Source organism: Saccopteryx leptura, chromosome X, assembly GCF_036850995.1.
Source record: "Saccopteryx leptura isolate mSacLep1 chromosome X, mSacLep1_pri_phased_curated, whole genome shotgun sequence".
Classification (NCBI taxonomy): Eukaryota; Metazoa; Chordata; class Mammalia; order Chiroptera; family Emballonuridae; genus Saccopteryx; species Saccopteryx leptura.
In genome coordinates, this window is record NC_089516.1 from 96,870,883 (window position 1) to 96,883,855 (window position 12,973).

A 12,973-nucleotide genomic window follows, 5' to 3' on the forward strand; every position below is an offset into this window, starting at 1 on the left:
GTCTCCAAACTGTGGTCTTCTGAGTATTTTCCTCATTAAAACATAAACCTGTTGTCACCAGAAAAAAGGGTAAAATGAGTCACTAACATAACAATTATTGTTATAATTACAATATATAGTTTTTCTAGATTATTAACCTGTGTCTTAGTCATGCATTAAGCTTAAAAACATGTGTTTCATATGATAATTTTAGTGGTATTCAAGATAAAAATAAAAGAAGTCTGATTCATAATTTTCTATCTTATTTTTAGAAAAATCTGAACTGCAGATGTATTTTGTATGTTTTCTAATTATTATGTTTAAAATATTGTTGCTCATAACCAGTGCTTGCAAATATTTTTTTATTGAATTTATACCAGTTTGTATTAATTATAAACATATAATTAAGATAGGTAATTACAGTGCCAAGTTACTAAGTCAAAAAACAAAGCATGACTTTTCAGAGAAATTTTTCATATAAATATTTATACCTTGTCGGTCCTTATTAATTTTTTATTTTTATTTTTATTGATTTTAGAGAGATGAAGGGAGGGAGCAAGAGACAGACAGGAACATCTGTTCCTGTATGTGCCCTGACCAGGGGTTGAACCAGTGGCCTCCGCTCTTCTAGATGATGCGATAACCAACTGAGCAATGTGGCAAAGGGCATAATTACTTCATTTTTAAAAATGGAAACTGCCTATCACTTGGTCTTTCTGTGCTACATGTTCAAACGACTCAATCATGAACACTCAATATAACTTGGGTCATTGTCATAGCTACTTATCACTGCTCTAATTATGTACTATTATTAGTTTAAAGAGGAGAGATTTATTTCTAGAAAAAAATAAATCATTGCTTAATCCTCAGTTTAGTCCTATTAACTTTGAGTTTTTCTTATAGCTTTGATTGAATCCTTTTCACGTATGATTAAACATTTTATTCTTTTTGTTGTCACACATTTTATTACAAGTACATTTATAAACCTGAATTTTGAGTTTAAAAAACCATTTTGTAATATTGCAGTATTTTTAATACCTGGTGAGTAAAAAGTATGTGTTCAACTTATTCTTTTCTTACAATTTAATCTAGTAGTATACTTTGTAATACATTTTTAGTAAGTCCCTTCCCTAGGTTTAAGAAACCAAGAAAGTTAGTCTGGCCTGACCAGGCAGTGGCACAGTAGATACATAGGCCTGGGACACTAAAGTCCCAGGTTCAAAATCCGAAGGTTGTTGGCTTGAGCGTGGGATCATAGACATGACCTCGTGGTTACTGGCTTAAAGCCCAAGGTCTCTGGCTTGAGCAAGGGGTCACTGGCTCAGTTGGAGCCCCCAGGTCAAGGCACATACTAGAAAGCAATCAATGAACAACTAAGGTGCCACAATGAAGATTTTTTTTTAATTTTTATTAATTTTAACAGAGTGACATCAATAAATCAGGGTACATATGTTCAAAGAAAACATGTCCAGGTTATCTTGTCGATCAATTATGTTGCATACCCATTACCCAAAGTCAGATTTTCCTCCATCACCTTCTATCTAGTTTTCTTTGTGACCCTCTCCCCTCCCCCTTCCCCTCTCCCTCCCTCTCCTCTCCCCCCCCCCGTAACCACCACACTCTTGTCCTTGTCTCTTAGTCTCATTTTTATGGCCCACCTATGTATGGAATCATGCAGTTCTTGTTTTTTTCTGATTTACTTATTTCACTCCATATAATGTTATCAAGATCCCACCATTTTGTTGTAAATGATCTGATGTCATCATTTCTTATGGCTGAGTAGTATTCCATAGTGTATATGTGCTACATCTTCATTATCCAGTCATCTGTTGAAGGGCTTTTTGGTTGTTTGCAATGAAGAAATAATGCTTCTCATCTCTCTCCCTTTCAGTCTGTCTGTCTATCCCCGTCTGTCTGTCTGTCTTCTCTTTCTCACTCACTTTTGCTAGAAAAAAAGAAATAGTCTAAAAATATGGAATAAAACAGAAATATGGAAAACAGAAATAGTATATTAACCACACTGAAACCTTGCAGTTGATGCTTATTTCTGCCTCATCAAAAGTTTTGTCTGTTGTTTTCATTTTTGATTTAAAGATGATTAACAAGTATCCATAAGGCAATTAACAGAAAACAATATCACTTTTTAATACATTAGAAAGTTTATTTTGAAATTGAATTTAGTTCTTTCTTCACTTTAATAAAAATTATCTTTTAGCCCTGGCTGGTTGGCTCAGCGGTAGAGCGTCGGCCTAGCGTGCGGAGGACCCGGGTTCGATTCCCGGCCAGGGCACACAGGAGAAGCGCCCATTTGCTTCTCCACCCCTCCGCCGCGCTTTCCTCTCTGTCTCTCTCTTCCCCTTCCGCAGCCAAGGCTCCATTGGAGCAAAGATGGCCCGGGCGCTGGGGATGGCTCTGTGGCCTCTGCCTCAGGCGCTAGAGTGGCTCTGGTCGCAACATGGCGACGCCCAGGATGGGCAGAGCATCGCCTCCTGGTGGGCAGAGCGTCGCCCCATGGTGGGCGTGCCGGGTGGATCCCGGTCGGGCGCATGCGGGAGTCTGTCTGACTGTCTCTCCCTGTTTCCAGCTTCAGAAAAATGAAAAAAAAATTATCTTTTAGACACTCAATTCACATATTTAGGTGGTTGTTTGACTTTTAAAGTTAATTACACTATCCTCATTAATCTGTGCTCTTTTGTAGAAAATGATTTGATTTCGTTAGTTTATAGGTTAATTGTTTCTACCTCATTGTGTCTTTAACAGATAGAGAAAATACAAGCACTAGTCTCCAAGGGAAAGCCAGAAAAACTCTAAGTAATAGGTGGGAAAGTCAGCTGTGGAGAGAGAAAAAGTTTGGCTTAAGAGATCATCTACAATACAGCTGTGTTTATCCTGAAAGTATTCCACGGAGATTTGTTTTAGGCCACAAAAATTTTCTTACTCAGCAGTATAATTCTCAGCCTGCAAAATACAGACCACCAGAAGAAAAACCCCCCAAACTTGGTGATTTTAAGAGTGCTCGAAGCCTTGGACATTTTGAAATAACCATCCTGGGTAAGTCAATTCTTTTTTTTTCTTTGAATATTATTAATTTAACATACATATTTTAAATGCTAATGATAGTATTTTGCTTCAAAAATTACACACCCTTCAAAAATTAAGCTCAAGGAGAACTCCTGTTTGGCTCAAACCAAAAGAGTGGAGCACTAATTCTGGAATACATTAAGCTCTAATTGTGGACATTAAAACATTGACAAGTCTTTGGAAAGTTTTGGGGGAAAGAATGTGAACCTAAGAAACTGTGTTCATTCCTGACTACCTGACTACTTCTAAAACTGATCCTGTTCTTCGTTAGCCACCACTTTCTTGCCCATATTTTCTGTTTTTTCTCAAAGTATCTGAGCCATTGAAAGGTAAAATGTAAGTAAAAGGGGAAAAGGAAGTTCCTATAAACACAGGTCTGTTTAGATCCTGAAGAAAATAAAATTCTCAAATAACTCAAATTGAACAGAAAGAAGCTAGTGAATAAACTTCCCGTGTCTGATAAAAAAAATGAGATTATTTCCTCAGGTTGTTCAAAATTGAGAAGTGGCTACAGAACTTACAGAAATGTAAAGGAGTCAAAACATTTTTTTCAATCTTATATTTATTTTTATGTTTGTTTTTAATGCCTGACCAGGCGGTGGCACAGTGGATAGAGCATCAGCCTGGGATGCTGACGACCCAGGTTCCAAAGCTCGAGGTTGCGAGCTTGAGTGTGGGTTCACCAGTTGAAGTGTGGGGTTGTTGTGCGTGGGATCATAGACATGACCCCATGGTCACTGGCTTGAGTCCCAAAATTGCTTTTTGAGCTTAAGGTCACTGTCTTGAAGCCCAAGGTTGCTGACTTGAGCCCAAGGGCACTGGCTGAGTTGGAGATCCCCTGTGTCAAGGCGCATATGAGAAAGCCATCAATGAACAACTAAGGTGCTGCAACTATGACTTGAATGCTTCTCATCTCTCTCCTTTCCTGTCTGTCTGTCTGTCCCTGTGTGTCTCTCTTTCTCCCTCTCTCTCTCACATTGTTTTTAAAGAGTGAAAATGTACACAAAATTAATTCTAACTTAAATTCTTAACTAAAAAGAGCTAACCTTAAAGTCAAGGAAAACATTTTATTTGTATTTGTGTTTAAAAGGAAGGCTTTGTTACCTTAAAAATGAAAGAATGAGGAAAAATAATTGCCAAATGAGTTGAATGCCTGAAACAAAATGCAGTTCATAGATTTTTGTATCCTGTCTACTGGAATGAATTACCTTGACCTGTATCAAGATAATGTTTATCCCTTTACTCTCTCCCACTCCCACTTCCTTACCTTCTTACACATAAATAAGCACATACATGTAATTGTGTATATGTGTACAATCTTGAAAATGTGAAATTCTACTGACTTCGTTAGTCTTATATCTAACCTAAGTTTCAAATGCTTCTTTTCACTAGACTGCTTTACTTGGTCTCTTTGAATAGTTTATTTGTCTTAGTTTTATATATAGGAAAAGATATGACAGCAACAATTTCCCATAAATTACAAAAAGTAATCATGAAAATCATGAGTTCATCTGGAAACACAGAAATTATTATTTTTCTTTTTAACATGTTATTGGTCCATTAAATATCTCAACTGTAATTACAAGTAATTGTAAACCTTTGTCCTTTATGGGCTTTCCTATGCACCGCATAAAAGCAAGAATCAAATGTGAAGAAGGCAAATTTATCATTCTGCCCCACCAGCTTTAATCTATGCTAGAATTATACTGTTTTATATCTTGTCTGTTTTCAAGGACTTACGATAGTTAACAGGATAAAAGACAGTGAAAAAAATATGTATGAATAAAACAAAACAAAATGTTTAAAAGGAAACAGGAAAAGTAGGTGTTACTAGGTACTTCAAAAAAAAAAAAACAAATATTTTCTACCATTTGGTAGTGATTTTCTTGTGCTTTCTGCAGGAAGGGAAAAAGGGATTTTTTTCCTGATAAAATATTGTAGAATTAAAATAAAGTTGGATCTCTTCTAGTCCTACTTTCTGGCTAGATTGAAGCCAGGCTAGTTCATAAAAATTATGTCTCTTCAGTGTCTAAACCTATCTTCTATTACAGAGAAAACTGCCATATATAGGAACCATTCATTTTTCTAACTAAACTCTGAATTCCAGTTTTAACCAAAGAACTCATGACAAATGTTACTAATAATGTTGAATCTGAATCACCTTATTTTACAATTGAGAAAGCAACTCAAAGAAGTATTAATGGCATGCTGATAACAAAGCTACTTTCCTGAAAATATCAGGAGTTTCAACTTTGGATATTTTCTTGATTAAGGCATACTTCTTTTTTCATATTGTTTCTTTTCTTTTTTTTTTACATTTGCAAATTAGAATGCATCTTATGGTCAATGGGTACATTTAATGCAGTATTTACCTTTTATTTAAAATACTTATTAAATTGATGGTATATCTGAGAGTTCAATTTAAGCTTAGAATCAATGAAATAAGATAGCATAATATACACATACACGTGGGTTTTATACCATTGTTAAGATTCATGGGTAGCTTCACTTGTTATATATAATACTGAGTTGGACTCCTCAGTGAATTCTAGATATTGTGACTATTTAGTTTATGAATACCAACTTTTAGTAATTGCTAAAAATTTTTAAGTAGCCTTTAGTTGTATGTTATATTAAATTTATGGAATTTTAAGCAACTAATATACTTATATTTCTAGATTAGATTACAGCTCTCCAGGAAAGGCTTTGTTTACACTTTATTGTACCATACTCAGTACTTAAGAATCACTGTAAGGATGAATAGGAGTGATATTAAGGTCATAGAATCTATTGGGCTCTGTGACCAGTATCAAGAAAAAATGAAAGGGAGGAGTTATGAATAGCTCCAGGTTTCTGGTTTGAGTGAGTAGGTAGAATTTATAGAGCTTTAAAGGTTTGCTCTAGGTGTTTACCCTTGCTTCAGCAACATGGGCTCCTCACTTTGGTCTATACTTTTGGCTACTCCCTGCCCTGCCTGAAATACCCTTCTGTTTACTTAAATGCTATACAACCTTTAGTACACAGCTCAAACTCTTGTCTCTAAGAAGTTTTTTGTCCACCCTAGATGACATAGACCCACATAAAGAGATGACAGTAATAGGTGAGGATTCACTTTGGTTGGTTCTGTATAGACACTTTTTCTACTGCAGCCTTTTATAACCCTAAAGGTAAGTTATTGAAACTTATATATTTGAGTACAGATTGGACCAAGTTACTATCATACATACCATACCATACCATACCATACCATACCATATTTCCTTAAGTCCAAATGGTAATAAGAGAACCAATAGTCTTCTCATGAATGACCAAGAAAGCACTGTATGTTTCTAAATTTATGTGACTAAACTGTCCTTTAGGTATCAAGATTTCAATGTTTCATCAGTAGGGAAAAGGTTTTGGATTGTTATACCCAACAGTGGTGATAGATTGCACTGAAGTGTCTTCTCTTTCAACTACTAGCATGTATTCATAAATGTTTGCACAGCTAAGGGTTTAATCCACAGTTTTGAAACAGGTTTTTTGTTGTTGTTGTTTTATTTTGTTTGTAACAGAAACAGACAGAGAGAGGGACAGATAGGGACAGACAGACAGGAAGGGAAAGATGAGAAGCATCAACTCTTCGTTGTAGCACCTTAGTTGTTCACTGATTGCTCTCTCATATGTGCCTTGACCTGGGGGTTATAGCAGAGCCAGTGACCCCTTGCTCAAGCCAGTGACTTTAGGCTTTAAGCCAACAACCTTTGAGCTCAAGCCAATGACCATGGGGTCATGTCTATGATCCCACACTCAAGTTAACGACCCCGTGCTCAAGCCAGATGAGCCCACGCTCAAGGTGAATGAGCCTGTGCTCAAGCCAGTGACCTTGGGGTTTTGAACCTGGGTCTTCTGTGTCTCAGTATGATGCTCTATCCACTGCGCCACTGCCTGGTCAGGCTTGAAACAATTTTTAATACGTGTGAAGCTATTTGGTGTATGTTAGGATCACACCAGCAAACTTGGATTCCTTAGCACCATAAACCAACCCATTAACTTTTTAATAAAGTGTGATTTTTCTATAACAGGTCTGAACCATGAGATAGCAATTGATGTTGCATTCCTACCCATGTATTCATCAGAAGATATCCGAACATCTCAAGTAGACACATTATTATCCTGCATGAATTTCAGCTGTGCGTATCCACAGGAAATAACTGATTGGGAGAGGGTACCAGGTTCAAGAGCAATTGCAGGTAAGACCATCTCAGTATTCTTATCATTCAGAAAACAAAATGAATTAATATTTTACACATTTCTAACCTTAAGATTTTATTATATAAACAGTTATACCCTAAACATTTAGTATAGTTTAAAGCAGTGGTCCCCAACCCCCAGACTGCGGAACCAGTACCAGTCCATGGGCCACTTGGCACCGGTCTGCAGAGAAAGAATAAATAACTTACATTATTTCCATTTTATTTATATTTAAGTCTGAACGATGTTTTATTTTTTAAAAATGACCAGATTCCCTCTGTTACATCCGTCTAAGACTCACTCTTGATGCTTGTCTGGGTCATATGATACATTTATCTGTCCCACCCTAAAGGCCGGTCAGTGAAAATATTTTCTGACATTAAACCGGTCCGTGGCCCAAAAAAGGTTGGGGACCCCTGGTTTAAAGGATTATTTGGTAAATATACCTCAAGATTTCAAAGTAAAAATATATTTAAATAGAATTTAATGGATTAATTGTTTTATCCCAGGCAAGCATTAAAAAGGTTTTCTTATAATACAATTCTCAATGTAAGTATCATTGGAACTAAGTGGTATGCTCATAGATTTTACTCTTTTCTCCTTTTAACTCAGGCAAGACAATATGTCCTATCACCTTATAATTGCCTGAAATTTTAATACTTCCATAATATAGCATAGTACAGTTATTTTCTCTTACAAATATTTAGTTATTCAAGTGCTATAAATAAATTTGTTGAAGAATACTAGCAGTGTATATAATCCCGATAGGAAAACCCTTCAACCAACTAATTGTTTAGGTTACTACATAATATACCAAATTTATTTCTGTATACCAAAATTATTTCTGTATACCTATAAAATTATGTGTCCACAATTACCTTAATCTTTTATTTCCTAAGCATGTGATAAAGTTTATAGAAATTTTCATTGAGCTTATAAGGATATTACATTTAAAAGAACTTTTAAGAAAGTCTTTATTATCTTAGGATTTTGTGGTGGGTCTTTCTATGCTGATGAACCCTTGAGTGTGTGTTGTTTTTAAACAAGTCTTATGAGCTGTGCCTGATGATTAAGTAACTTTTGGCATTAATGGTTACTGCAAATTGAACATGAGTAGCTAATTATGTGAGGTGAGATGTTGTTGTTTTTTCCCCCCACAGTCTACTTTAGAGATGATTATTAGTTGACTTGCAGTATTACTTCCTACTTATCAGTTCCTTAGACTTCCAGAAATTCCAGATCTTTAGTTGTGAACTCTAAATATTTGTGTACTCACAACTTGCTTCATGTAATATCTACTTCTGTCACATTTCTTCTGCTTTATGTATATGTTATTATTGAAACAAAATATCAAGGCAAACTTCTCAGCTACCTAAATAGTTGCTAGTGCCAATGTTCTTCCAACATCAATAACATGGTCAGATGAAAATATTTGGTACCATTCTGCTAAATCAGTTAATATTGAGGAGATGAAGGGCAAGAATCACTAGAAAAGTAATGTGGTAATCAAAAGCAAAATGATTGTGTATTTTTCATGACATAACATTATAAATAATATAGCTCTGTGCCAAGTACTATGCATGAACAATTTTGTAAGTTATGACTAACACTAATAAAAACCTTGCAAAAATGAGCATTGTTATCTCTTATTTAAATATGATTAGACCGAAAATAAGATTTGCCATCATGGTAATAGATAGGATTTGAAGACAAATCTGTCTGATTTAAAACTTTGACACTGATGCCTGACCTGTGCTGGTGCAGTGGATAGAGCGTTGACCTGGAACGCTAAGGTTGCCGGTTTCAAACCCTGGGCTTGCCCAGTCAAGGCACACACAACAAGCAACAAGCAAGCAGTGAGCAACTCAAGTGAAGCAATTATCAGTTGATACTCCATACTCCTTCCCCCTGTAAAATTAATAAATAAAATCTTAAAAAAAATTTTTTTGTCATTCATTCTATGATTCCAAAATGAAATAAAATAGGTACAGAATAATATAATGCATTGGCTTATAATAAAACATTGGTGTCATCTTTAAAATATTTTTACAAACTACTTTTTGTTGCCTTGGAAATATGTATGTTTACTTTGCTCCACTACAAAATTTTAAAAATAAATAGAAACTAAATTTAAAAAATAAATGAACTAAATAGAACTAAATATGTGCTAGCTTTGAAGGACCATCTTGACACATATCTTGACATTATCGGTCGCATCTTTTTTCTGAAGGAGTTACTATAAAATAACTTTGATGAATGTATGTGATGAATTGGAGGGAAGTGGGAGAAGATGAAGGATAGTGTTAATATTTTAAGAAAAAAACATTTGCTTATATGATATTAAATACAAGTAAATATTTAACTATGTAGCAATACTTACCATCTGCTTTTTACTTTTAGGTGATGTTATAACAGCAGCAACTAAACTGGATAAAGTGCATGTCGTCTGTATCTTGGATATCTGTAATTTGGGTAACAGAAAAGTAGAAGTCTACTTGCATAAAATTTACTCACCAGATACTACTTCTTAAAAATCAGCAAGTGGAATTAAGACAAGTCTGTCTAAAAGAAGACACTACTTTAAAGATACTGTTTCATTTTGTTGGTGATTTCAGTAACTTTTTCTGCAAAAATATTACATAAGCTCTCAAGATATTAAGTGGTTTAATGTTTGTCTAGTATTTGGAGTTGACACACTTTATTTTAAATTCATCACTGAACCAGTCATCAGAAAAATTTTGTGTATCGAGAAAATTTACCTTACTCCAATATGACTGTTATCTTGACTTGTAATAATTTATATTCACATTCTTCTTTGTGAAGTGTATGTTTTTTCGAAAGCCCCAGCATAAGGCATCCTGACTTAGAAGAGTAACTTTTCATAGACATTTAACATCCTGTCGCTTTTATTCATCTATAATGGAAAATTTTGAATTGCTAATTTGAAGCTTAAATGCTTCTAAAATGGTCAGCTTCCAATTCTTGCAAGCAAGTTTCTATTGTTTTTAAAAGCACACAAGCACTGTCACAGTCTAGCTGCCCCATCTTCAGTTTGGTTAGCTGTACAATGTGCATGCTAAATTAAATTGTCTTAAGGTTTCTCCACACCCTGTTGTGACTTCATGTGTTTGAATTTCTAAATGTTCTGGCCAGTCTGTGATCTTAAAGCCAGAGGCTACAGTATGTTTATATCCTTGCTGTACTAATTTGTAATTTTGGTACATGAAATGTGAATTTAAATAGTGAACTTTTACCTCATATTAATATTTTAAGAGCTCATGTTGAAAATATACAACAGTAACTAAAGGAATTGATTTTATTCTGGTTGTTAACTCTACTTTATTTTCACTATAAATAACCTTCCACATTTGCAAGGCCCTTTGGCTGACATCTATGTGGTTGACATCTGTATGCATCTATGACCATCACATGAGTTAAAAATTAATCTGTATCAAGGTGAATCTGATGATAGGTTCATCTTGCCCAATGAATGGTTGCCTTTTAGCCCTATAGTACTGTGACTTCATATGCTATATATTTGTACATTTATTCATACACTTATATTGTACGGGATATCTCATGAACATAAAGACAGAAGCTGTGATTTGTTCATAAATGTGTTCAGTCTTTTGTTATTTATCATTGTGTTTAAATATTAATTAAAATTGTGAATCCTCATGTTAAAATATTCACTGTATTATTAAAGAAGTTAAAACACTAACTTTTTTAGTCACACCTCTCATTTTGAATGGGTTTGTTTTCTTTCCTATGGGAGACCAACATGTACTTGCTAAATGAGCCAATATGATTCTTCGATATGGGTTTTCAAACAAAATCTGGGCTTTTGTATTTAGCTATAATAAACTTTATAAGGCAGTTCAACTTTAATGCCAATAATTGTTGGGGAAGGGAAAAATAATCCTTAAGTAGCTATTGACTAAAACTTCAAACTGAGATTTCAAAAATACACATTTGAATAGGAATAATTTGTGTTCTCATATTGAATGAGAAATATGAACTTCTTTTGTGAGAGAGAGATGGAGAGAAACAGGAAAGGAAAAATGAGAAGCATCAACATGTAGTTGTGGCACTTTAGTTGTTCATTGATTGCTTCTCATACGTGCCTTGATCAGGAGGCTCCAGCCACGCCAGTGACCCCTTGCTCAAGCCAGTAATCTTAGGCTCAAGCCAGCAACCTTGGGTATGTCAATGATTCCATGCTCAAGCTAGCAACCCTGTGCTCAAGCTAGTGAGCCTGCACTCAAACCAAATATGCCCACACTCTAGCTGGTGACCTCGAGGTTTTGAACCTGGAACCTTAGCATCTCAGGTTGATGCTCTTTCCACTGCACAACTTCCAGTGAGGCTGAGCATTTTTTTTTTAATTTAGGAGTTTTAAAGGCAAATTTCTTAGCAATATATTTTCTATTCTAGTAATGTTTTTATCCAGATTTGCAGTTAAATATCTGTGTCATTATTTTTAGATGTGGCAAAATTAGATCACTACTGTGGCAGTTTCCTAAGAAAAATAGCAAGCTACTCTCAGAAGAAGTTATCCTCAAGTGACAATATGTGTTAATTCTAAAGCCAACACAAATATACTATTGTGATGTCACCTTCATATTAACAAATCAATTAATTAATTATGAAATACTACATAGTCTACTAGAAGATGAAAGTCTCTCACTGAAATTTCTAATTTTATAGGCACATGGGATATACACATTAAAATATTTTTTATTCATTTTAGAGAGGGAGAGAGAGAGGGAGAGAAACAGGGGAGGAGGAGCAGGAAGCATCAACTCTCATATGTGCCTTGACCAGACAAGTGCAGGGTTTTGAACCGGTGACCTCAGCTTTCAAGGTCAACACTTTAATCCACTGCACCACCACAGGTCAGGCTCACTGGTTACCTTTTCAGGTACATTTTCTTTTCTTTTTTTAGCACTGCTACCCAAGAACTTGCAGATAAATTGATAGGAGGTGAAATATGTGTTATTCGCTCCTCCTTATTTCAGTAATCAACTATTCTTAGTACAAAAAAATCTAAGAAAAGGTTAAAATTTATAAATATAACAAGATTTAGGGACAATCTTTTATGATTCCAGTTATTTGAGATTACATTTGAGTAAAGCCATATTTGTGCTAAGTTTCCATAATAAAAACATTAAGTATAAACTTATTTCTTGGTCCAGGTCATACCACTCACTATATTATCCCTCACTTTTACATTGTTATATTGATACCATTTCTAGCCCTAAATTTTTTCTTTTCTTTATATTTAAGAAATAAAAAGTAGATTTTGAAAAAACAATTAAGCTAGCTACAGATCTGTCCCTAAATCCCTGTAGACCTTTTAAACAAAAGCCACTTGAATTGTTTGGCTTTAATTTCCTTATTTGCAAAATTTGCAAATTCACAGACCCATTCAGTTTTTTTTATGGCAGTGGTTCTCACACTTGGCTAAATATTGGTATTACCTGTAGTCTTTTAAAAATTACTATACCTAGCATTATTCACAGTGGCCAAGACATGGAAACAACCGAAGTGTCTCTCAATATATGATTGGATAAAGAAGATGTATGTCTATACAATGGAATACTATTCAGGTATAAGAAAAGACAAGTATTGCCATTTACAACAACAAGAATGGATCTTGGGAATATCAGGCTAAGCAAAG

General features: G+C 34.8%; 1 protein-coding gene across 1 annotated transcript in view; it reads left to right on the forward strand.

Moving 5' to 3' along the window:
- RADX (RPA1 related single stranded DNA binding protein, X-linked) overlaps positions 1-10,057 on the forward strand; it is a 46,851-nt gene extending 36,794 nt beyond the window's left edge. The window contains exons 12-14 of the mRNA XM_066356936.1: positions 2,740-3,030; positions 7,125-7,292; positions 9,694-10,057. Of these exons, the coding sequence (XP_066213033.1) occupies positions 2,740-3,030; positions 7,125-7,292; positions 9,694-9,824 (590 nt within the window). The 3' untranslated portion in view covers positions 9,825-10,057. The remainder of the gene's footprint in view (positions 1-2,739; positions 3,031-7,124; positions 7,293-9,693) is intronic.
- The last annotated feature ends 2,916 nt before the right edge of the window (positions 10,058-12,973 follow it).